Source organism: Metopolophium dirhodum, chromosome 2, assembly GCF_019925205.1.
Source record: "Metopolophium dirhodum isolate CAU chromosome 2, ASM1992520v1, whole genome shotgun sequence".
In the NCBI taxonomy this organism is placed as follows: Eukaryota; Metazoa; Arthropoda; class Insecta; order Hemiptera; family Aphididae; genus Metopolophium; species Metopolophium dirhodum.
In genome coordinates this window covers 10,603,241-10,628,419 of record NC_083561.1, presented here as the reverse complement: position 1 = coordinate 10,628,419, position 25,179 = coordinate 10,603,241, and the positions used below count along the sequence as shown (strand labels likewise).

The 25,179-nt window shown below is 29.8% G+C and overlaps 1 protein-coding gene across 4 annotated transcripts; it reads right to left on the bottom strand.

Moving 5' to 3' along the window:
• Positions 1 to 218: 218 nt before the first annotated feature.
• LOC132939221 (G1/S-specific cyclin-E) lies at positions 219 to 24,881 on the bottom strand. 4 transcript variants are annotated; one of them, XM_061006288.1, is made up of 10 exons: positions 4,992 to 5,667; positions 4,290 to 4,376; positions 3,356 to 3,687; positions 3,094 to 3,291; positions 2,810 to 3,023; positions 2,611 to 2,722; positions 2,401 to 2,531; positions 2,076 to 2,331; positions 1,847 to 2,010; positions 219 to 1,616 (listed from the first exon to the last, which is right to left on the bottom strand). In XM_061006288.1, the coding sequence occupies exons 2-10, from the start codon at positions 4,341 to 4,343 to the stop codon at positions 1,470 to 1,472; spliced, it is 1,608 nt and encodes a 535-aa protein (XP_060862271.1). In that variant the 5' UTR covers positions 4,344 to 4,376; positions 4,992 to 5,667; the 3' UTR covers positions 219 to 1,469. The 4 variants fall into 4 exon arrangements, with proteins under 4 accessions (XP_060862271.1, XP_060862272.1, XP_060862270.1 ...); XM_061006289.1 differs by having other exon boundaries at positions 4,996 to 5,667; XM_061006287.1 differs by lacking the exon at positions 4,992 to 5,667 and adding an exon at positions 24,504 to 24,881 and having other exon boundaries at positions 220 to 1,616.
• Between the last annotated feature and the right edge of the window lie 298 nt (positions 24,882 to 25,179).

Here is a 25,179-nt window from a genome sequence, read left to right as displayed (position 1 = left end):
TTAATAATATCATGTCATAGATGACATAGATATGAGGTTAAATCTCAAAAGAAACGTTACTTGTCACAAATAGCAAACAACTGTAGTTTACCATTCATAAGCAATACCACTAAAACGTATACAATAAAACAATACAAGATATCCATAATAATTATAATCATAATTTATTACAGCAATTAGTTTAAGTTACATTATACACATGTACATAAAAAAAAATATATATATTTATATATTATGTTTATAGAGATTTATAACTGTGAATAAAATAATTTTAACTATAAAACAAAAATGTTTAACTGCTAATAATATAACAAAGAATTTTTTATTATCCCAATAAAATATATATATTCCCATTGATAAGAATTAAATTTAAATACATACCAACTTAAGAAATACACGAATAATAATTCTCTTCCCCAACCTGATTATTTCTAATTTAATAACAGCCTAGTTATAATTTTTTTTTTGTAAGTAATGATTACTTTATTGAGAAAAAAATATTAGCTTTAGATAATGAAATTCACATAATTATAGTAAAAAAACTGGAAACATTTTCTAAATATTTTTAAGTTCTATAATAATATAATTTAATATAATACTAATTCAATGTTGAACGGAGATCATTTTATACAAATTTTTCAAAAATTCTGGTCATTACCTTACATAAAAAGAAACTGGCACATTAGAAAATCGTTGATTTCGATCTTACACATATACAAATACATAACTAACCAATGGAGTAAGTATACAACCATGAATACGCACATCTTAACATAAGGAAATAATAATTTAAAGTTTCAAAAAAAAATTGTACATAATAAAACATGCTATGAGACTACACAAAATAATTTTATCTTTATCAACTAAATAAGACTAGAATACAAAAGGATAATGTAATTTGATATAAAAAGTCAAAATTATAAGATTGTGTAATATGAAGGAATGGCTAGTAAAAAGTACATTTGTAATAATAATCTTAATATAATTACTCGTGAGCCTATTAAGTATTTAGTATAATCATATAAAATGTACAAAGTAATCGATACATAAAATTGTAATTAACATGAAGGCCAAGTATATTTTTTTGGATTTTTAATTTTTAGCAATTTGACATAACATAAAATGAGGAACACCAGTTCAATCAACATTGTTGACTTTAATTTTACACTTTTCAGGAGAGAAATCAGCTATTTACTTGAAGAATTAACATTTTCAGTATGATTACTGATTTCCAAATTGCGTGTGTAAATATAACTAACTACCAACAGTACTTAATTTTAAAAAAATAGATTATTATTGCACATTTAAATAATCTAAGTCGTCAAGACAGAATCTATCAATTAAAATAAAATATTTTTTTAACACAAAGAAAACTAGAATACATCTGAATACAATAACCTATTACAAGGTAAGATATACATGTTTTAATAAAAAAAATCTTACTGTTGGTGTTATCAGTATATAATTTATCATTTGTAGCTACATGAGGGTTTGCACTCTTCAGCTGTTACAGGATATTTTTTACCGCTCCATGGCGGTGTTAATAAGTTTGATGGAGTTACTGGGCCCTTTACTCGAGATAATTGAATAAGTTCAAATCTACTCTGTGCTAAATCCTAAAAATATAAATAAATTTAGTTAAGGTAATTTATTACGTCATAAAACTGTTAACATTAATCAATATAATATTTTTGATCAAATACAATTCTACTACACAGATAAAATATATTAAATTAAGATGTGTACCTTTTTTACATCTGAGTGCAAAAATAATAAATAAATAAGAATGAGAAAATGTTTAAAATTTGTTGACGAACCATAAGAAAAATGTACAAGTGATACTTACATACATATCCATGCTGACTAAGTGTTGTTGTTTAACATGGGTGCCATCTACTTGTTCTGAATCATTTTCAAAATCAATTTCTTCATACTGGTATTCTTCAAGAATTACACTCCAATACACAGACATCCATTCAACACAATTATATACGTTTCCTTCTGATAAACCTGATTAATTAAATAATTAAATTATAATTGAAAATTAAATTGAAAGTATTTCATAAATAACTTACCGGAAATGGTTAAAGCAATTTTTTTATTTAGCACTATAGTAAGAGCAGACGCAGCCAATTCACTATATGAGTAACGTAAACTAGTTGAATCTAGACTAGCTAGATCTAAAAGATGAGCCACCTGATTGAATAAATTTTGAGGAAATTGTGGAACAATCAAACTGTCTTCAGCTGTACTATCATCAACACAAATGAATTGCAGCATCAATTCTACCCAATAATTTATAGAAACAGGTGTTAAACGGAAACGCAAATGCTAAAAAATATATATAAGAAATTAGTTAATTCATTGTGTTTAGTTTAATTATTATTTATCTGTAATTACCATCAATAATATTTTCTCCATATCTAACAGATCTTCATCAGTACATGCACCATCAGTGACGTAAGCAAATTCAGTCAGTTTAGGAGGGTAAATCTCTTCCATTTTGGCAGCCATAAATAGACAAGTAATTCCTATGTACAAAAATAAGTTAACCCTAAATTAACTTGTCTTTGTATGGCTTTAAAATTAAGGCTAGGAAAGTGTAATTACCAATGAGTTGTAATTTTTGTTTAGGAATAGAATCACTGTTTGATAAATATCGGTCTAAATAATCCATAGCTAAATAATAAGTTTCTCGGTGTAGCTTATAAACAGATGACACCTAAAATCAAATATATAGATTGTATTTAATAACGTTTATGAATAATTTAAAATATGATAATATGAATAATTTATTATGAAATAATACCTCAATTAGCCAATCTAAAAGAATAGCTCTCATTCGGGGTGTTATATGTTCATGACAATCATGGTAATCAGGATTCCTATAAGTTAATGTGGCAGAATCTCTATTACATATCATCTGCCAAAAAGCTGCACGTTTTCCCCAAGGGATTTCTGGTAATGGACATGGTCTATCATTTAATGCAACTGGTTTCTGGTTGATGGCCATGTCACGAAATCTGAAACAATGATAAAATAACAAAATTAATTACATTGTACCTTACATCCTTAAAAAAATTAGTAACTTACTTGCTCCAAGTAGTAACTATGTTACTCCCCACACTTTCTTGAATGTTTGAATAACGTGGAGTAGGCACATAGGTAGGTGGATCATTTTCAATATTTTTCTTTGGTTCAGAACTATCAATACAATCTGGGCTTAGTTCATTGTCGGATAATAATGGGGCAGGTTCACTGAGAGCAGGACTACTAGCTTCTGATTCCGACCTAAGTATATCAAATAATTTATAGATATTTTCACTATTGAATTTTTTTTTTTTTTATCGCTTACCTATCATCTGAATAAATTGAATGAGAGTCTGGAGACAGAACTTGTAACTCAGATAGTGGCCGTCGTTCTACACTTCCATTATTACCAACACTTAATTGTTGGAAGGAATCATTATTTTCAGAGTTAATTTGAAATGGATCAGAGTCAGCTCGTACTCTGGAGTTTCTTTGTAAATTAGTAAAATATTGATGCTCGCTATCGTCAGATTGTGATGACTGTGATGAATTGTGTAATTTAGATCTAGATAAAATACTTGGGAGCTCAACAGGACTATGGTCAATTTTCATCCTCTTGCCAGACACAGTACCATTATATAAATAACCTTCCGAGTTCTAAAGATAACAAATAATTCATGTCTTCAATTAAAACAAACTGTACAACTGGATTACATAGTTAAGAAAAGAATTGAGTTTAAAAATAAGTATCTTTTATCACTTTCATAATGGTGATACTTTAAAGGATTTCTAAATTTCTATGAGAAATACATTAATACTGTATTCAAGCCATCTACAGAATATATATATATATATATATTATATATACATTTAATAATACATTCTAGGTAATAAATAACAATTAACAGGTAAATATATTATAATAAGCCACTAGTTTTTATAAATGCAATAAATATTGCATAGCCAGTATTCCTTTAGTATTAATATAAATTCCAAAAAAAAAAAAATCAATATCAAAATAAGGCTCAATCAAAAAACTTAATCATAACCTTAATTATATACCTAAATACTAAGTGATAATATATTAATATCTAATATTATTGTTAAAATTTAGGTGCCCGGTAAAGTAGAAAAGTTCCTTTAATTATTTTATATTTTATTTTTCTAGTTGAAATTATTTAAGAAATATTGGATAGAATAGTAAAAAAAAAAAAAGGAAAATAATATTTAAAACAAATATACAATAAAAATGGGCTTACGTGTCTTTTTCTTTTCAAAACACCATCAATGTTAGATGAACTGGCTTCATTCATTGTAGTAGGCTGTAAGAAATGAGTAAAGTTAATCTGAAAAATAATATAAATTTCCAGAATTATAACTATGTTTTGTTCTTTTTCACAACATTAAATTATGTAAAAATAATAACCTTTAATTAATATATGTATAACAGTATACATAATAGGTATAGTTTTATATATATATATAGCAGAAAAAACACACAGAAGTATTGATGAATCAATTTATTATTAGGTATATTATATATCAACTCTTCAAAATATACAGGTTAATATATAAGTTACCAGGTCATTATGATAAAATTATTCAAGAAAATCAAATGTGTGCATACATACAGGATACTTGCAATAAATAAGTAATTAAATGTTATTATATGCCATAGTAGATAATAATATTATGTACATGTAAGTGGAAGGGTAAGTACTAAGTAGCCATCCTAACCATTCGGATTAAAAATATACATGAATTATATGAGTATAATGATGGGTATGATGGCTGAATTAAAATACAATACTTATAATACAAATATATACAATTTACCTAACAGACCTAAAATTAAAATGTTTTTGCTTTAATGGTATACCATTAAATCGAGATATTAACGAAATATACAATTAGTAATATAAGTTATAACTACCATAAAAAAATTTGTTTTAGGCTTATACCTACTATTACGAATTAAATCTAAAAACTGTAGATTTATGTAACACGAACACGTATTCAGCAGTCATCATGAAGTCATCATGTCAATGTTAGTTGGTTTTCAATACAAGTATATAAAAAAAAATCAAAAATCGCACGCTTATTAAACGTAATACCATCGATGATAAAGATCGAGGCAAAGATAATAATTAATATAATACAAGATATTATTAAGTATTTTTTTAATAACTGTTGTAACTGTAATAACCCATGCGAATTTATTGCGGGTATGAGAGACCACTAAGCAGTCGGAGTGAGCGTCTTATTATTTTTTAGTAAAACATAATTGAAAATTTTTATTGTGAATAAGTTAATGAATAGTTAATAACGTACAATAGTCGGACACGATGGACAAAAATCGAAATGTCTCATCCGGGGAATGCAAACGGAAAAGGCGAGAACGATTCCTGTACGACAAAAAAATAAAAAGGTGACGCGTCGACTGAACAACGACATTGGGCGGGCTTTTGGCCTCGGGCGGTGACGCGGTGGTGGCGGGAAACGCGCGCGCCGCAAGAGTACGTGGATGATGCGAGGAAACGGGCGCCAAAAGCGTTTTCCCCTATTGTCCGCCTATTGCGCGCGAGTTCCGTGCTCCTCTACTAGGGGGGCCTGCTGCTGCCGACCGGCAGAGGTCACCGGAATCGCGATCGCTCGTTTTCCGCGCGCGCAAAAACCACCGATGCCAATCGGACCCCGCGGTGAGACTGCTAGGTTTTTGCGGATGACCGAAAAAAAGCAAACGAATACGGACGCGGGAATACTTCGTACCTATGAACCATCGACAAAGAGACTTTTTGACAATGTTTTTTTGCAAATTTCACCAAACGCCAATTATTTAAATGTCCCGAAAAAGACTGCGACAATAACATATGACGTGTAGACTTACGAGTGTGTTGGCGAGCTGCGGTCGCCAAATCGTCCCTTCCGGCCGGATAAACCGCACGGGGGAGGGACGAGAAGAGTATGCGAATCGGAACGTTCCAGCTCGGGCCCTGCGACGGCAGACAGTCGGACGTAGATCATAAACTGAATTAATATTGTTGTTAAAAAAATTCGTCGAGACTAGCGGACGAAATTCGTTTAGTATAAATTTAAAATTATTCGAACAATCGAACGACAGAGGAAGTACTTCGGCGGCGACAGTAACGTGGCCGGAGAAGGCAGAGCATGTAGCGCGTTCCAGGGTTCACGGTTAACGAGCGACTGGTCGGCGGTGACGGGCGAAGAGACAATGATCCCGACTGTGGCTGCCGACGGCAGACGGAACCGGTTATGGGCGGAGGGGCGCGCGGCGCGCAGGAATGCAGGCCCCCTTTGCGCGCGCGCGGGCGCTTTGTTGACAATACGGATCAGCTGATCGGGCTGGCAACAGCTGACCGTCTGGCGCCGACGTCTGCCGAGCGGTAGATCCCGCCTAAAAACAACACACAAACACGCGCGAGCCGTCCGCCGCCGTGGTCGCGGGTTTGCCGCCAAAACAAAGCTGTCTGCGGCGATAATGCCGGCGGCGCGCCCGTCACTTACAGTTTACGATGCGCGATTGCGTAATACTATAAAACAATAATACCATCATTATTGTTTTTTATTTACTTATCATCCTAAGTTAGGAGAAAACATTTTCTTTTTTTATTAATTATTATTGTTGTTATGCGATATTGTTGTTTTCATCGAATATGTATAATACCAACTATGTAACCGTAAACCGGAGCGACGACGACAATAAATTAAAACCGAGTAATATTAATATAAATTATATTGATAGTTGATAGTTGATCCAATTAAACGACAAATTTCTATTTTTCTTTTAAAGTAACGTCGACGGTATGCCGATAACGCGGTCGTGAGATGGTTCGATTTTAGTGTCCCATAACTGGATATCATGACGGAAAATAATATTAAACGACGTGTATAAATTAAAATTCTACAACCGATTAACCGTATGCCGGTGTAGAGATAATATTCTCTGTTGGCAGAAAAATCTGTGTTCTGACAAAAATTAATAACGATTTTTAACAATCGTAAAATATTGTGATGTTTTAGATCACCATAATCCCCAATATCACGGGTATTTACTAATGAATTGAGTATTTCTAATTTAAATTGTCTTCATTCGAGAATATGAATAATAAACTACTGACAGTTCTCGATAGAGCACACAAATACATGATTGATGATACAAGTATTTACCAATAATGTATAACCATTGCACGGACTAATATATAATGGACTGGAAACGCGCAGCTTACCAGTGCCCACGAATGTATGTTCAAGAGGCAATGTCGGGGGGTCACAACTCACAATGGGGACCTAGAGTTAACAACGCCATCTGTATAAAACACGGACTAAGATACAAAATGTAAAGCCAAATAAAACCACTGGTAGCGCTGAAAATATTGGATCCCCAGTTTGAGGAACCTTTTGGTGGCCATCCCCCGACCCCCACCGATCAAGACCAATTCCCAGTCCATTATATCTTAGGCCGTGTGTATTACTAACAAATGTTACCTTCGTACTAACTACTAATTGCTTATCTGTCGTTATGCTCTCATAAAAAAAAAGAACACTAGGTATAACGTTTATACACTACTATTTATTATCCTAATTCCTAGGTAATGAATCAGAAAAAGTCATTAATACAGTTAATAGTTTATACACAAAATTATGGTCGTAACTTGTATACCAAATAACCAAATAAATAAGAACCCACGCAATTATTAGAATACGTACGGAAAGAAATGTTGTTCTGGGTTTCTTTTTGTTATAAAAAAAACAATTTTTGGAGGGATTCTTTACCAAGACGTACACACAAACGCGCCAATAAAATATGTATACCAACTACATTATTGTTATACATATATGCGAGTTATCAATGAAACCAGAAAAAACCTAAAGAAACACAGGTATTTCTTGTGAAAGGTTATCATGAATTCGAACACGTAAAAATTATTTCTAAAAGATGCTCGAAGCTTAGTTAGAAATATGTCTCTATCTAAATAAAGTAACATGTGTTTTATGTAATTAGTAGTAGCAGGCTTTGTTACCAAATAAATACCATTTCTACGCACTATAAATAAATATTCTTACTTATTTCATGCGCATAAAAATATCATAAACTCTTCTGATAAAATATTACCAATAAAAATGATAAATTAATAATAATTTATACATCACTACATTATTATTAATTGTTAATAAATAAATAAAATTTGATGGTTTTAATAAAATAATTTATAATGATTAATGACTAATAAGTAATGAGATTAGTTATTGCTAAGCAGTAGAAATAATAATTTACTTATAGTATATTGTAAACGTATAATATGTTTTTTATCTGAAAAATTTTGATTTGATAAATATAATTAGTAGGTATTAATTGCATACATTCAACGGCTCAACGCATACATACACAATGTATTTTTAGTTCAATTATCGATTGTTACATTCATCCTATGAAATATAGTTATTTTTAAAAATGTACAATAAATATGCTATTCTCTACCTATTATAATTCTATACACAATACAATATATATATTATATTATCGATATAAATCATCGTTGGGCAAAATTTGGATTTGAAACGGTCTGTTATGAAAAATGTTCATGATCGTAATAATTCTAAAAGGCGTTGTTCGTCGCACTTTTCTCTAGAGTTTCGTCGAAAAGATTTTTCTGACGCCTGTCGTCGTATCACGACAGAACAAGAACCCCCGGCGTGCCATCATAAATAAATGCATTGTATTATATATGTATACGTGCCTACGTCTGCCATAAAAAAAGTAATAATAATAATGCCCACCACAGTGATCAATGAGTATCAAATTTGGATTCACCTGCAGCAGCAGCGATATTGTAGAACGATGTTATTTTGTTTCCTCTGCCGCGCAAAAGAGGACCAACAGAAACGTATGCAAAAACCCGTCTGCCCATTATAGTCGTGGGTAGCGTTCGAAATCTTTATAAGTATAATATTATTTTATATAATATAGAATATAAGACTGCCACCAGCAGCATTCCATTTACGTTGTTTTGGTTGGCGCCAATTGGTCTTTGTGGGTACAAAAGGGATTATATATCATTACAAGGCCGACGCGGTCCAGGAACCATATAACATATACGTACGGGTCTCGTCCTCGGGCAGCGGCGGCTAAACGGAGTGCCCCTTTTGTCCTTAATGCAGCAGGACAAGAAACTCGGAGTATTATTATTTATTACGATAATGCCGTCCGGTCCTCCGGGATATTTAGACGCGAACTCACTGTTATATTGTTATTATTTTTGTACGTCATACGTGTAGTAATAGTGTAATATCGTCACTACTGACTATATAAATATATATTAATATTATACTGTAATCGTATCTAATCATTATTCTACATGTATATACGAATACGCATGTGAAACCGAAAGGACGTCCGTTCGGCGGTTACTGTACCGTGACGTATACTATTATAATATTGGGATATTATAATGTAATATAATGTCGTCTTCGAGTCAGTACTCAGTAGAACTAAAAATAATTACGCCACAGTGGCCTGCATCGTGACAGGTGTTGAAAGAACTTGACCGTGGAACGAAATCGCGATTCTAAAAATTATATGGACCCGTGGAAGGCTATTATATTATTAAACCACCGTATATTATTAGTCGTTTTTTCCGACTTTTCAGTATTACAATTCAATTTTTCTATTCATCAAATACTATTATAGGTCCTACTAAATAACACATTGCACATTGTAGACTTTTACAATTTTGATACGATCTGTATGATAAAAATAATTACAAAATAGTTTATGATAAAATAATAATCACTACTCATTTGTTATGATTTCGTTCGATATCGTTTATTAAGATTAAGCTCTTTTAAATTGTTAAAAATTAATTTGAAACAAATAGATTGGATTTTAAAAATTGATAAAATAACGACGAATTAGCAATAAACGCCAAAGGAATTTTTTTCTTTTTAATATAAAAAATTATATAATTATATTTTTGATTGAATAACAAGTACACAACAAAAATTATTGATTTAATTTCAATGCGATTTATTTGCTAATCAATTGACTAAAGCATCAATAAATTTGAGTCGTTTTCGAACGAGTTTTAAAAGGATAATGCACGATAATACTTAAATGCGACATTAATACGAATTAGTTCACAATTGAAACAAAATATTCTTAGCAATAAAAAGATGAAAAAACTACATACATTTATTATTCGTTTGGACACGGTTAGTAGGTGTATTAAAACATAAAAAATAAAATATAATATGATGTAGACTAGCTATAGTCACTGTCGAATGATCGCTAGTTCTCTCACGTGGTCTTCGGAGGTAAATATATGAGTACTGTAAATGAACACATGTTACATCCAAAAACCGACAAAGATTCGCGTGACTTAGCATCGTGGGAGATGTAACAGCTTAGAGAGGGTAGGCCCCTGCTTAGGAAAATGTAAATTAGTCATTGATATAGCTTAAATTAATCAAGAGTATACATTTTGATGAATTTGAGTAAATTATAAAGCTAACTTTTATTTCAGCGAAATGTCAAACAAACAAATATAACAGCTACGCTGTGTAATTAACGAACCAACTATACCAAGTAGTAATAAACCTCAATATTTATAAAACATGGATAGACTAACAAAATTGAGAATTTTAATTTTTTAATACATGGAAAGATTTTAATTATAATATCAACAATGTTGTACACTGCGTCATTGTACACATACGTTTTTAGAATTCAAAATGCAGTATGCTATTTTTATTCATTAAATTTATTCACTAACGTTATTGTAGTAGTTAACTTAATATAATTCAATATAAACTTGATTGACTTAAGTCTTAAATAGTTAAATATAACAATTTAATAATAAAACGATATTAATTTAGAGGAATGTTAATTTATACAATACACGTAATGGATTCAAATAAATATTTTTTTAGCAAGACGTAGAGCATTATGGAGGGAAAACTACCTCACGTCAGAATGCAAATCTGTTAAATCACTTACGCATTATCCAAATATTACCACCGGCATAACGGTCTCGTATTACACATTTTCGGTATAATATGATATTACACGTCCCCTGCAGTCGGAGATGAAAAAGAACCGAACATTAAAGGAAAAAAAATGTATATGATATACGATAACTGCGTTGATAGTGTAAGTAATAACCGATGAGTGCTAAATATTTATACATATAATATCACAGTATAGTGTTTGCTAAAAACTCATCAAACGGACAAGATGGCGATACCAGATAAGTTTTTTTTTGCTGTCACGTCATCTATACAAATTACCAATGGAAGGTCACGAAATAATAAGGTCAAACTTATAAAATGGGGCCCGCAAGATTTTTATTATTACTCTTTTTTTAAACAAAATGACACGGGCAAGACGTTAAACGTGTTAACTATGTGTGTCACACAGATAAAGCGTTGGTTTTCGTGAAATTCCTATAGTATATACTCAAAGAAAACTTAAATGGATTATTAAGATTAATCGGTATTTTGTCGGAGTACTAGACACTATTTGACAAGCACATTATATTTTGAGTTTAAATTAAAAATTAATGTAGATAATACACGATTTATAAAACCATTAAGTGAGTCAAAACATATAATTTAATTGCGAAACACTAATGAAAATGAAACGAAGAATACCTATTACTTTAATTACAAACCACGAATGAAAATGGCAATACATAATATTATTAAAGCAACGTAGAAATTATTTAATATTTATTAGTAATTTCTATTTTGTCTTACTTTACCACATCGTTTCTAGAACATGATACAATAAAATAAAATACACGTCATGTCATGTGAAGAATACAAAATTTAAAATTCAAATGTTGATATAATTGGAAAAATTCATACTAAAAATGTAATGATGATCATAATTTATAAGGTTGCATGTTGATTATCATTTATCAGTAAAGCAATGTGTATCACATTAAATATTTCATATATTATTTGTACCACAACAGTTCATAGAGTAAATTTATAATTAATTTTTATCTTTATCAATACATTGTATACGTTTACTCGTAACATTTAAAGAATATGCAGGCCAAACAAATTTTTTTGTGTTGTTATTACTTAGAATTGCACACGAATAACGGATACTTTGCATGCTCTCCATAACACATATTATAATAATATATGTGCGTACACACAACACATTATGTAATGATAGGTACACTATACTATACGCCATAGCAGTCTCGAACACTACTATTAATTAAATTTAAATAGATACTTTCCACATACATAATATATATATGTATATAATAATACATCCAAAGGCTGACTCGATAGAAGTCTAAAACGTTTTAAGTTTTGGAGAACGTTCACGGTTCTATAGTGCGTTAAGAATTGTCCAATGATCGGATCCTCGATCGATCCGTGAACTCGCCATATAATATATATCACATAGACCAGATGTCCGTGGCACTAAACAATGCGTTTTTGATACGTTTCCTGCATAAGAAATTGAACAGCAAAATAGCCTGAAGATTGCGCGCGTGCATTGAACAATATCAGTATTCCGTATATACTACACATCTACAATAATATACATCATACGTGTACCTAAGTATATGTTTATATATAATATTCTCAGCTCCTAAAAATAACGCAAAACTACGCTTTCAATCCTCCCTACACACCGAGTATGAATCCAGAGTCGGATTTTTCGTTCGCGTCCAAAAATACTATATTGCAATTCACCACCTGCGGGAGTCGACACGACGTGTCTTTGGTGCGCAGCTTAATTGTCAGGGGTCGCGTGCCCCAATCGTCATTACGCGCACAACGTGAAGTGTTTCCCCGCGCGAATTCACGCTTTCGGGCACATGCAGCTGTCCATGAGTATGTATAATATATACATACACAAACCGGTGTAGGTACGAAGTAGTATATATACCAATAGCGAATAATAGTGAATAATATATTGTATAGTAATAATAATAAAAAAAAAATACCTCAACCAAAACGAGCACTAGGCGAACTACTCGCGGCGGCGCGCACATTGTGCAGCAGGGTAACTCTACATTATTTATTATAGCTATATTTGATGTTTTTCTGAAATGAAAGGGGTGAGTGGAGCGAGCGGAGTGGGTAAAATATTAAATGTGGATATATATATATATTATAAATAAAATTCTAAAAGCAGCACAGAGGAGGGCATTCAACTTTGTTTGAAAACTATAGAACAGTTTAAGTACGAGTCGTAAATAGAGACGAGAGTAATATGTCGAATAGGTGTTCAGGTGTTCTCTTTGAAAATATAGTGTCTACAGACAGTATATAGCGTATACAAAAGTGTTTATGTAAACACAACGACAAATTAATACCGTTTATATTTTATTCGTTTAGAAAGATGATATTATTATGATAATATAAGATATTTGTTTTCGGCAAGTCACAATTGAATAAAATAGTAAATTTATTACAAGTAATTTTCTTATCTACAACTGCAACTATAGTATAAACAATTTATTTAGAAATTAATTATCAATAATTAGTAATTACCTACATAAATAGATCAAAATTATGTTATTCAATATTAATAGGTAAATATCTATGCAGCGTTATTTACTTATATTTATGAAAAAATAACCTTTAGTACGATTATAATATGAACATATAATATATAATCATTTACTATATATATATTATTGTTTAAATAATAATAATGTTATGAATCATTCAAAAATATTGTTTCGTTTTACAATACACAATCTTTCTTTTAAACTTCTAATTAAATAATGTTTCGAGTAGGTACATGATTTAAATATAAAAATATACTATTATATACAAAACTAGTTATGCCTTTAAAAAAACTATGCAGGGGTCATTTAATTTATACGCTGTAGGTACATACTACATATATATAGTGCTTGATCAAAATCTTCCAGGTGTAACGTAGGAGAATAATAAAAAAGGGGTTGTACATATTATGGCATAGCTGACAGATGGATGCTTTCAATTCCGGTTCGACTTTTATCGGAACCACGACAAAAGACGGTCTACGACACTAGCCACATGTGGATGTGTCTAACTATATACAGTGTTAAATAGCCACTAGCTCTTTTTATTGTTTAGTTTGTACACCGCCTTTCATGGTTCACCGTATCTGTATTTGCATAAATTATATAGAAGCTTGGTACTGGCACGTGTCAAATTTAAAACGCTCCGCAGTTTTTCGCTATTAGAAATATTTTTTTATTTCTATTTATTCATTATTCATTATTACATGTGTATAATAACTGTTGTTTGACAGTATTCGTATAAAAAATAAAAATGAACAAAATGAACGATAAATGATTTTATTATATCGTACTATATTTGTATACATTTTATCAAATTAAATAAAAAGTTTATTCAAACAACCACATCACGTCAGAGAGTATAAGAAAGTGTGTGGTAAATAATAAAAGATAATTTAGTATTATAACTGTTTCTAACTTAATAAAATAACAGCAGACATATATCAGTTGATAATACGTTGTTAATAATTATTGCGATTCAAATAATACATCACATCGGCTATTACTGTATTATAATATATTTTATATCGATTAACATAATATATTATAAGTATTAATATTACTAATTTTCAGTCAGTCTAAAACTCTAAAGCAGTTAATTAAAATATGAAATTTAAAGAAAACAAAATTAATAACGGAAATGTTAATGAGATCCTTATTTATGAGTACAAACCGGTTTATATTTACAGTAAATTGGATACAGTCCCTTTGGTAATCAAGAAATATTTCTATGGAAATCACACATGTTAGAACTAGTAAAATCGGTTCCGTTGATATGTACGATTTTAAGAATCAGGAATTCTTTAAACAAGTACTTAACCAACATATAAAATAAAAATCATTGTACTTGTATATATTTTAGGTGACTAAACACCAACCTTTTTATGTATTTTTAACGCAAATGAATAAATAAAAGCTGAAACTAGCACAACCGGTTTAATGCACTAACAAGGTTTACTATGTTATGGCAGATTATATTATGCATAAAGATGTTATAAAAAATGTACGCACACGTGCTTTTTAGAGGGTTATCGAACGAGGGTTTTGGTCAACCAAAGGGAGATACAGTAGGCCTCTGCACCTGGTTCATGTTATAGGTTTAAACGCGAAGGGGATACTTTGGCGCGCTTTTCATTTTAAAATGATCTTTAATGCAAAATAAATTTATAAATACCAGGTATACTTTTCGGAAACGTTATAATATGTGCTTAGTACTTTTCAAGAAGTATGTATTTACTCAAAATTATATATTCTTCACACTAACATTTTATTTTCAATATAAAAAAAAGCAAATTCTAAGAAACGTTGAATTAATAACCGACAAACATATGATATAAAATATTATACTACTGATATAATGGCTAATAATTTTGAGTTTATCAAAGTGTCTTACTTCAAAATAAGTAATTAAAGCAAATAATATTTTAAAATATACCGTACTTATATCTAAATAAGTATATTATAAAGAATATACCATTATATATTATATAACACAGTAACAATTATCATTATATTATCAATATAAACTACTTATTATTTCCATATTTTGAACATAATATTATAGTAAAATACTATAGTTATGGTGTGTGTGTTAAGAGGACACCATATACGTCCATACCCCGCATGTGTTATCACTTATCCCCATCTTACAACTGTACAGCATGACAAATTTACGTTAAACAGAACCAATTTTGTGTTGTTAGCTTTAATATTATAATGAATTAATCTATTATCAAACTTAAAATAAAGAACATTATCTGTGTTTCAAACCTTGGTTTTTTATGATATGAAACTACAAAGCGAATTATGAGCATTTTTAATTTGCAATACTTCACAACTATTTTTAAAATGTAACTATCGTAAAAACCCAACGTCCAAACTACAAACACAGATAAAGTTCTTACCTAACAGTTTGATAATAAGTAAATTCAAAGTTTAAATTTTAAATTTTAGAATAATCATAACTTGCTCAAAATTAAAATATAAAATAAAAATTTGGGTGGGGCCTTGGATAATATTTTCACCTTTAAATTTAATAATAAAGCAATTCACTGTAATAGCCAATAGGTACAAAAAAGTAAAAAGAATTCGGCTGAACGTTTAATTTACCATTTAATGCGTTATTATTACAGAGACAACACAATGCCACGCGGCTACCACGTCCTCTTAAGATGAAAATTGTACCTATGTGGTTTTTCGTCAAGACTGATTATATAACTGATGTATAAGTTAACTTATAAAATAATATGTATTTCAAACATTGTAGGTAATATAAAAATGCTAACTTCAACTTATAAAAGAGTCCAACAAAAACCGACGAAAGAACACATAATGTTTATGTCTTTAAGTTTAATAATTTGTTAATTAACTCTAATTTCAAAACATTAACTCGCATAACCCAAATTTATTATTGTTTAATATATGTATACGTATATAAAATACCTATGCAGTTTTGCGTTCTCATAAAACAAATCCATGAATATATTTAACTGTATTTAATTTTTTTAAATCCTATTAAAAATAAGTAAAAAATCATAATAGATCAGAAGTAGAAAAAAAAATATTTTCAAGAAATAATAATATATATAGATGACTATAGTATTTCAAACGATATCCCAAGGTAATTTTTATTTTACCTCTTTGGGTCACAAACGTCTGACCGAAGATTACACCCGTTGCGACCGTTATTTTTCGAATGAGTTTCCTTTTGTATTCTAGGGGGAGACTAAAACCGATACCGACTGGCTTTACCGGAACAAAAGGGGGAAGACGAACGTTTCCTTCCCGACGGTTTGGGAGACCTTAGTTCATGCACAAGTAAGACCCTACTCGAATATTTTCCCCATTTTAATGTTCAATGGAATGGTGGGTTCGAAAACATTTTTATACACCTATATATGTCAACCTCATTTCACGTGAACGATTTATAACCGATTTTTATATGATATTCTAAAATCATAATGAATAAACCAAGTTTCAAATTATCAGTGCGAAATATTGAATTAGCAGTTAATCAATCATTTTTAATTTGTAATGTTTTATACAATTCCAAACTTATATTGTGTAAGGTACGTCATAGCTTTTGAAATGAATGCTATAAACAAAATAAAATCAATTGATTTTTATTGATTGCATTAAATAATAGATAAGTAAATATTATTGTATATTGTATTATTGATTTTATTGGTAAGTACTATTTACTAACAGTATTTTATATTATAAATAATAAAAAATTGATTCTTAAATTTGTTCATAATTTCAAAAACTTATAACGATATTATAATATTATATTAATATATCATATATAAATAATACCTGTTTTTCCTTAGAGTTTAGTACTTTTTTACTTCACAATAAAATCACTAACCAGTAACCAAAAATATTATATTCGAGTGCAATATTTGTTGTGAATGAGGCAGTGGGGGCGTTTTCTACACAGCGTGGCAAATAATTGAAACGAATACAAGGAAACAGACAGGTATAGAGAGCCTATATAAAAGAGTTTATATAATATAATAGATATATACAGGGCGCTTAAGTGGCAACAATGTAGCGGATCAATCGATTTTTCATTCTACAACAAGTGCGGTGGAATGTCCGCTGAGCGCATCCAAAAAAGAAATAAAAACCAGCACCAATTGTGGCCGTAATAAATTCGTCGGGTCACCGCTTGAACGAAACTGTAAAATGCAAGGCATAATAATATGTAACCTGTACGAGTGTGGATTTTGTTGTTTTCTTTCTCTCTCTCGTTTTCTCTAAGGCTGAATCCCACGAGTGTTGTAATACCTGATTTGTCCATCGAACCGGCTATACCTTCGTTTTCTTGGTAGAGGTGAATAACACACACACATGTATATATACACGCGTATATGTGCGTGTGTGTGTATTGAGAGGGACAGGAAGCTGGACCACGTCGGTCTCACACGAAGAACATAACAGCTGTGCACAAGGTTACATATTATATATACTATATGTATATATTTATATATTTTTTTTTTTGTGACGCTTAAAACACGCGCGAATATACCGGATGGGGATCTACCTAGTATATGATCTTTACCAAGGCCGAGAGATACCTATACATACAGTATCTACCTAGAATATACATACCGCATGCATGCTAAAGTGATTATTAATATTTTATAATATATTCAAACAGACCAAGCAGGACCTTAAATAAGTCATCAAGCCGATACTATATCCCCATTTGTTGTCAAAATATTTATTGAATTTACTTTAATATCTAACAATGATATATCTATGATATATCTTATTGATAATGTATAAAACGCAAGAAAATATAATATGATTCTAATTCAATTAACACTCACGAATATTAATACATAACCTATTGATTTATCATACTAATAAAAGTAAATTTGATTCGAGATATTTGTTGATAAGTGATATACCACCTTTAGGCGAACTTTATGAAAATATAAATATTTTCTTGTTAAATCAATAACTGATAAATCAATCAAAAAATATTTTTATAATAAATATAATTTGTAAAACTCAAAATTACAAAAAAAAATAATAATTGATAAATATTATTTACTGTATATTTATCTGTAGACTGCAGACTGCAATATAAAGAGAATAATTAAAAAAATATCTACATTATCCTTAATTACAATTTTAATTAATAACTATGTTTTGCAATTTTGGAAGACTCAGATCTCCGACCTAAAATGCCATTCACCCTAAACGATGAATTATTATATATTATATTTGATTTTACGGCTCTTTTCCCCGCCATCGCCAAACATAGCTGGAATCGGGACGGCTTCTTGATAAATCCAGACAAAAAAAAAAAATGGTAACTTAAGAATGCCGCTTTACGGGTCTTTTCATTCCTATATTGAAGGTCGACAACGAGAGAAGTGTAGAGATGTCTATACACAATGAAAAAAATTAATAAATATAAATGGCCAAGAGGGGTCTGTCTAATAGAGAACAAAGAAAGGCAAGAAGGAAAAAAGAGAGAAAACTTTACCAGACCACCAGACACAGTTTATCACAATTGTCAGCTGATGTCCTTAGCTTGTAGTATAATATGTTTGTGTGAGTCTGACGTCACTACAGCTGTGACAGTAATACACTATAAAGGCAAAAACTAAATTAAATTGGCAGAAATTGTAATTGATAGTTTCCAATAATATAAAATAAATAAATAAATGATTTGATGGTTTAAAAAAGTCGTAAAAATGTAAAGAAAATTCAAAATATGTGCTTCGTTCCTACATAATTCCACAAAAATAATAACATACAAAGTAATGAGTAATGACTAATGCTTTAAACAATGAGCACTGAATATTACGTAAAAATGTTAAAACACTTTTCAGTTCATGAAATAATAAATTTTCACTAACACAAAAATATCATGATGAAATTAACATAATATGCAGTATAAACTAATGCGTTTATTCAAAGCATTATCAAAAGACATATAAAATGTTGGGTACAAATGTTACCGCCTTCTATATATAATAATATATATTGTATTGTATTGTATAGAAACCAGGTGAAATAATCTAGATAAATTAAAATATCCCATTAATAGCTATAGAAATCTTGTTTCCATGAGAACAAACTATACCGGAAACTTTTTACAGTATCGGTGACATACCAAATTTCGAAGGCGTGTGAACGCGGATGCTGTATAACCAGGAGATCTTAGAGTATTTCTGTGCGCGAAGCGTTTTGATAAAATAACACAATACCCACAGTAATAATAATTATACCTACATTCGAACAGGGTAGTAAAATACACTGCAGTCTATTATTCGGTATTGCCCAGATGAAATAAACGGAAATTATCAACTGAGGGGTGCATAATATAATTTGAAACGCCAATCTATGTTTACTTAAAAATGTAAATTGACGAGTACTGTCAGAGATATCGTATTCAGTATTTAATAATATTATACTTGAAGACCTTTGTTATTTAAGTAATATAAAAATAATTACTGTGATAATCATTATTAGGCATGTCGAAGTCATAAAAAATATAATTTAATAATTATTAAAATAATGGGTATTGGGTACAATCATTTTAGAAGTATAAACAAAAATGCAGGATACAGAGAAAGAGAGTTAGAAAGTGTGTTATCTACACATTATACACTAATGTTTAGCTTCGATCGTCCAGTTGAGATACAATGTTATATCATTAATTTCAATTTTAAATAAATAAATTTTTCATTGTTTACTTGATTTAGTATCAATATTTTAAAATTTTAAGTGCATGTCAGAAAATATTGGTTTTGATTTTTAAGAAAAATATTTTAGGTTAGTTAAGAATTAGATTTTCAAAGTTAGGTAACACATTTTTATTAATGTGACGTTTTTTATAACCTGTAATGATATTACAATAATAAAAACACATGTTATATTATGAAACCTAGGTATTAACATATTGGCTATTTGATACCAATGTTATCAGTTATCACTTATCACCATTAACCATACTTTTTATACAATTAATTCTATAATTCTATTTTAATTTATAAACAATATGATGCATATTTTGATACTTAAATAATTATCAATAAGTCAATAAATGATAATTACATACCTATATTTGAGCTGTCTCATGACACTTACTTTTTAGAAATGTAATATACTAAAGACATACAATTGATAGCAAATTTGTACGCTATTATATTATTTTATGTTAAGTGTATTCTATTATAGGTAGACTATATTACATTAGTTACTAATGTTAATATAATATATATCTGCAATATATGAATTATAAAGTTAATAAGTAATAACTGAGCCACTGTAACCTCTTACTACGGAATTGGGTCTTGTAACCCTTGTTAATAATAAGACCTAATTATTTCATTAAATTATAATTATATAACTGCATCAAGAAATGTAATTTCCATAAATTATATTTTTTTTTATACTTTTTAGGCATTAGTGAAAAAATTAGTAAAACAATGTAGGTAAAGAAAAATAAGCAAGGAGTAGGATTTTAAATACCATACAAATTTCTCGTGAATATAGATACACTTTTAAATTTAATTCAAATAAAAATTCTTTTGAAAAATACTTGAATACCTATTGTATAAAAAAATATTTTACAGATGTAATACTTATTTTTGTAACCCAATTATAGTTTGTAGTTAATATGTATTTATTTTGTCAAACATACTCTTTTCAATCATGTACACGGTGTTGGAACAATTTTAATATTAAACTAGGACATATTTAACTAATATATGTTTCTATAAATATTAATACTATACATATTTAGATTAGAGATATTCTATATATGTCATACAACTATGAAAGTGCCAGGACTCATCGCTATAAAGGTTTATTGGTTTCATTTATATACTATTATCATCAGTGGCGGTCAAATGATTTAGTCAAGGGGAGGGGGGTGGATATGGCTCATTTTTTAACATGCACTATTTCATAATTAAAAATATAATTTATGGTTATCAGCTTTTAAACATTGAAAAAAAGGTCATGGAGGATCTATCCATCGCCACTGATTAGTGATTATCATAATTTACTATGTTTAACAAATTATAATTTACTAATTATATAAAAAAATTTAATAGTTTTATTGATAATATTAAAGGTGAATAATCAATCAACTACCTATAATTTATAATATTGGTACTTTTAATTTTCAACGATAATACATATTGTTACCTATGTAGGTACCTAACCTATTTAAATATTGTATACGCTTGCACTCTTAAGTATACATAATTAAATAAAAAAAAAGTGTCAATTTCAATTATTTAAGTTCAGCATAAAGAAAGTATTGTAAATTATACTAACATGTTTTAAAAAAATTATTAAGAAAATTAAGATTAAATTATTATAAATACATTTATGAATACCAAACTTATGGTAAGAAATGTCTGGTGAATCGTATAATCATAATATTATTTTTTGGTATTTCTGGGTAATTTAAGGCTGATAAAAATATATATGCACGGTATTTCAGAAAATCAATTCAAAATTTAAAAAGTTATACAATAGAAAATTATTTAGGTAATAACATCTTTTTCTCATTTTGAACCGATAGCAATAGGAGATTGTATTAATATTTCTGCCTTGATTTTATTTATTTAATTGTATGGCACTGCCTTGATAATATAGCTTTTGTCATATTAACACTATAGCCAGTGCAACCGTAGTGGTTAATACTTTAACCAAATCTTAAAAATTATGTAAGTATACTAAGATAAACTTATTGAGTTAAATTATAATTAAAATTATTATACCTAAGTAAAAAAAAATTTTAATAAATATAAATAGGAAATGCAAAAAAAATAGTTCATTAAGTTTTATAAACAACAAAAAGTTAATAAATAAGTTGAATAATAATTCCTTTTTTATTTTTAGTTCATAAAAAATATTTATTTTGTTATCAAATATACACTATTGAAACAAGTTTTTATTATAATTTTTATATTTTTTTCAATTAGTTACCTACAGATTACAAGTTTTACCATTTGTGTATTTTTATATTCAACATTACTTAACATAGGTAATATTGATTTTTAATTAAAATTTGATACTTATTAGTTTATTTACTATTTAATTAGATATTCAAAATTTTAAATTTGTATTAATACTTTATGTGGGTAATACATTTAAACTTTTAAAAAAAACCAATTTCTCTAAATTAAAGTATTTAAAACTACCACGATAAATACTAAATTATTATAGACCAAACTATACTATAAATTCACAAAAATCATTAATTTAAATCTATTTAGGTATTGAGTCTATTATTGATTTAATAGGCTATATACATTTTATAGGTATGGATAATATAAATGAATGTATAATTTGATTGATTATTGTCAATCATATATTATTTTAATGTTAAAGATATTACTAAAAATAAATGAGCTAAATGTTGTTTAGATGTATATATAGATAACATTTGACTATAATAATTAGTTACAACATTGTGCTATGTGCTGTAAGAGTACCTACATATTATTTTATCAAATAATGATAACTATAAAACAGTAAAAAAATAAGGGAATTTAAAGCAAATAAATATTGTTTAAGTAAATTAATTTGTTTAAAAATACTAGGTACCTAATACCTACATCAAATTACTACTACATTCATTATTCAATTAAAAACACACATTTTTAATTCAATTTAACTATTTAGAAAAAATAATTTAAACATAAAATAAACTTAAACCAAATTAATGAGGCTTCAATGTAAATTACTTGAACTAATCGCCAAACCTCATGCACTTATTGTTCACCACTTTCAACATCTTATGAAGAAAATTTTAGCACTTAGTACTATACTTTGTCCCACAAAAGAAAATGTCGTGGGCCAAACAAAATAAGTTTTTCTGCACAACCCTATGCGACACCCCGTCATAGGGGAACCGGTTTTAATAGCAAGGTGATGCACAGAACCAGCATGTTATCTTGTGGGACAGAGTACTAACTGTATTGTGAAGTATTAAAAACTTAAGAAGACTTGGATGATACATAAAGGTCTTATGTCTTTAACTTACATTACCTTATCTAAAATAGAAATACATCTATGCAAATATATATTTTTTAAACAAATTCAACAACTAACCCAATAATCTCTCTTGAAATATATTTAAATACAATAAATTCAAGAGACATTATATTGTATTATATTATACCTATAGAGTCTATATCTATGAGTTATAAGTAGTAAATATTAAACTAGGTACCTATACCACATTATATAAGTACCTAATACTATTGTTACTTCATTATCATGTTACAAATTCTTAATTATGTGACCACTCAATAATATATATATAACATAATGTATATTGTATGTGTGTATGTATTAACACATGTTTTACCAAATAGACATAACATTTTTTGTCAAGCAATATAAATAATGAGTCATCAAATGGAAAAGAACCATTAAGTTTTCAATACACGGAGTACAAAGCATGGAAATCCCTGAATTAGGTATGGCTTTAAAAATAATATTGTCCATCTGTAACTAGGTACTTTAAATATATTCTGTCTATCTCTGATCCCAATATCACATAGCCAAGAAGGTTGACTTAGTACTCACTGCCTAGTACCTACATTTATAAGTATTAGTTATTACCTACACAAGTTGTACAATTAAAAATATTATTTTCAACAGCTATAAGAAAAACAACCCCCAAAGCACAGGTCGATGACCTTCAGTCATAGGAGTTCAGAACGTGTTATACTTGTAAAATATCCGACGATTAAAGAAGGTAGGAATCACGCGCGATTCCTACCCCAAAACAAACCTTCCCCTCACCTGGTGACAACACGACTATTGCCAATAACAGCATATAATTTTAATAATAATAGCAAACATCTTCCATAACCACGTTCAACCGTCGGGGTACACAAAATAATATTAAAATATTGTGTATATACTCACAGCAGACGAGACGAATGGCACAGGGACACACTCGTGCTAAAAATAATGGCGTTGATCGAGACGTGGCCGTTGTCAAAGGTTTTTTAATTTAGAGTGCGTCAGCGAGGATATGAGTATATGACCTGTTTGTCGTGCCTGCGTCACAATCGGAAAATACCGCCGTCGTCGCCGACCTCCAGCTCGCAGAACGAATCGGTGGTCTTTTTCTTCTTTTCCTCTCTCGCTCACTCTCCCTTTTCCTTTCCGCTCAACAACGGTTGTCGCACTCGTTAACGCGGCAAATCAGCTGTGCCTGGGCGCCGCCGTCCAAAATATATACAATAGTATATTAATATCACGATATTACGTGATACGCACTGGCCGAAAACGCGGGAACCAGACACTAGTCATGCGCGGCTAGAGAGGCGCCGACGTTCCACGGTGATAACGTTGCTTGTTGTTGTTATTATTATTATTGTGCGTTTGTGCCATAGAACCGCGTAATGTACCGCGTTTGCGGTGGACGTGCATGGAGAGGAGAATAATATCACGCGGGAGAACACTGTCTGGTCGGCGTCGTCGTCGAGCGCGGGAAAACCCGAAGAGCGTGCCCTCCGAAAATCGCGGTATCCGGACCGGCGTGTATGCACCCCTCCCCAACAAACTCCCTTTACAAGGGCTGTCGCCGGTTTCCTCG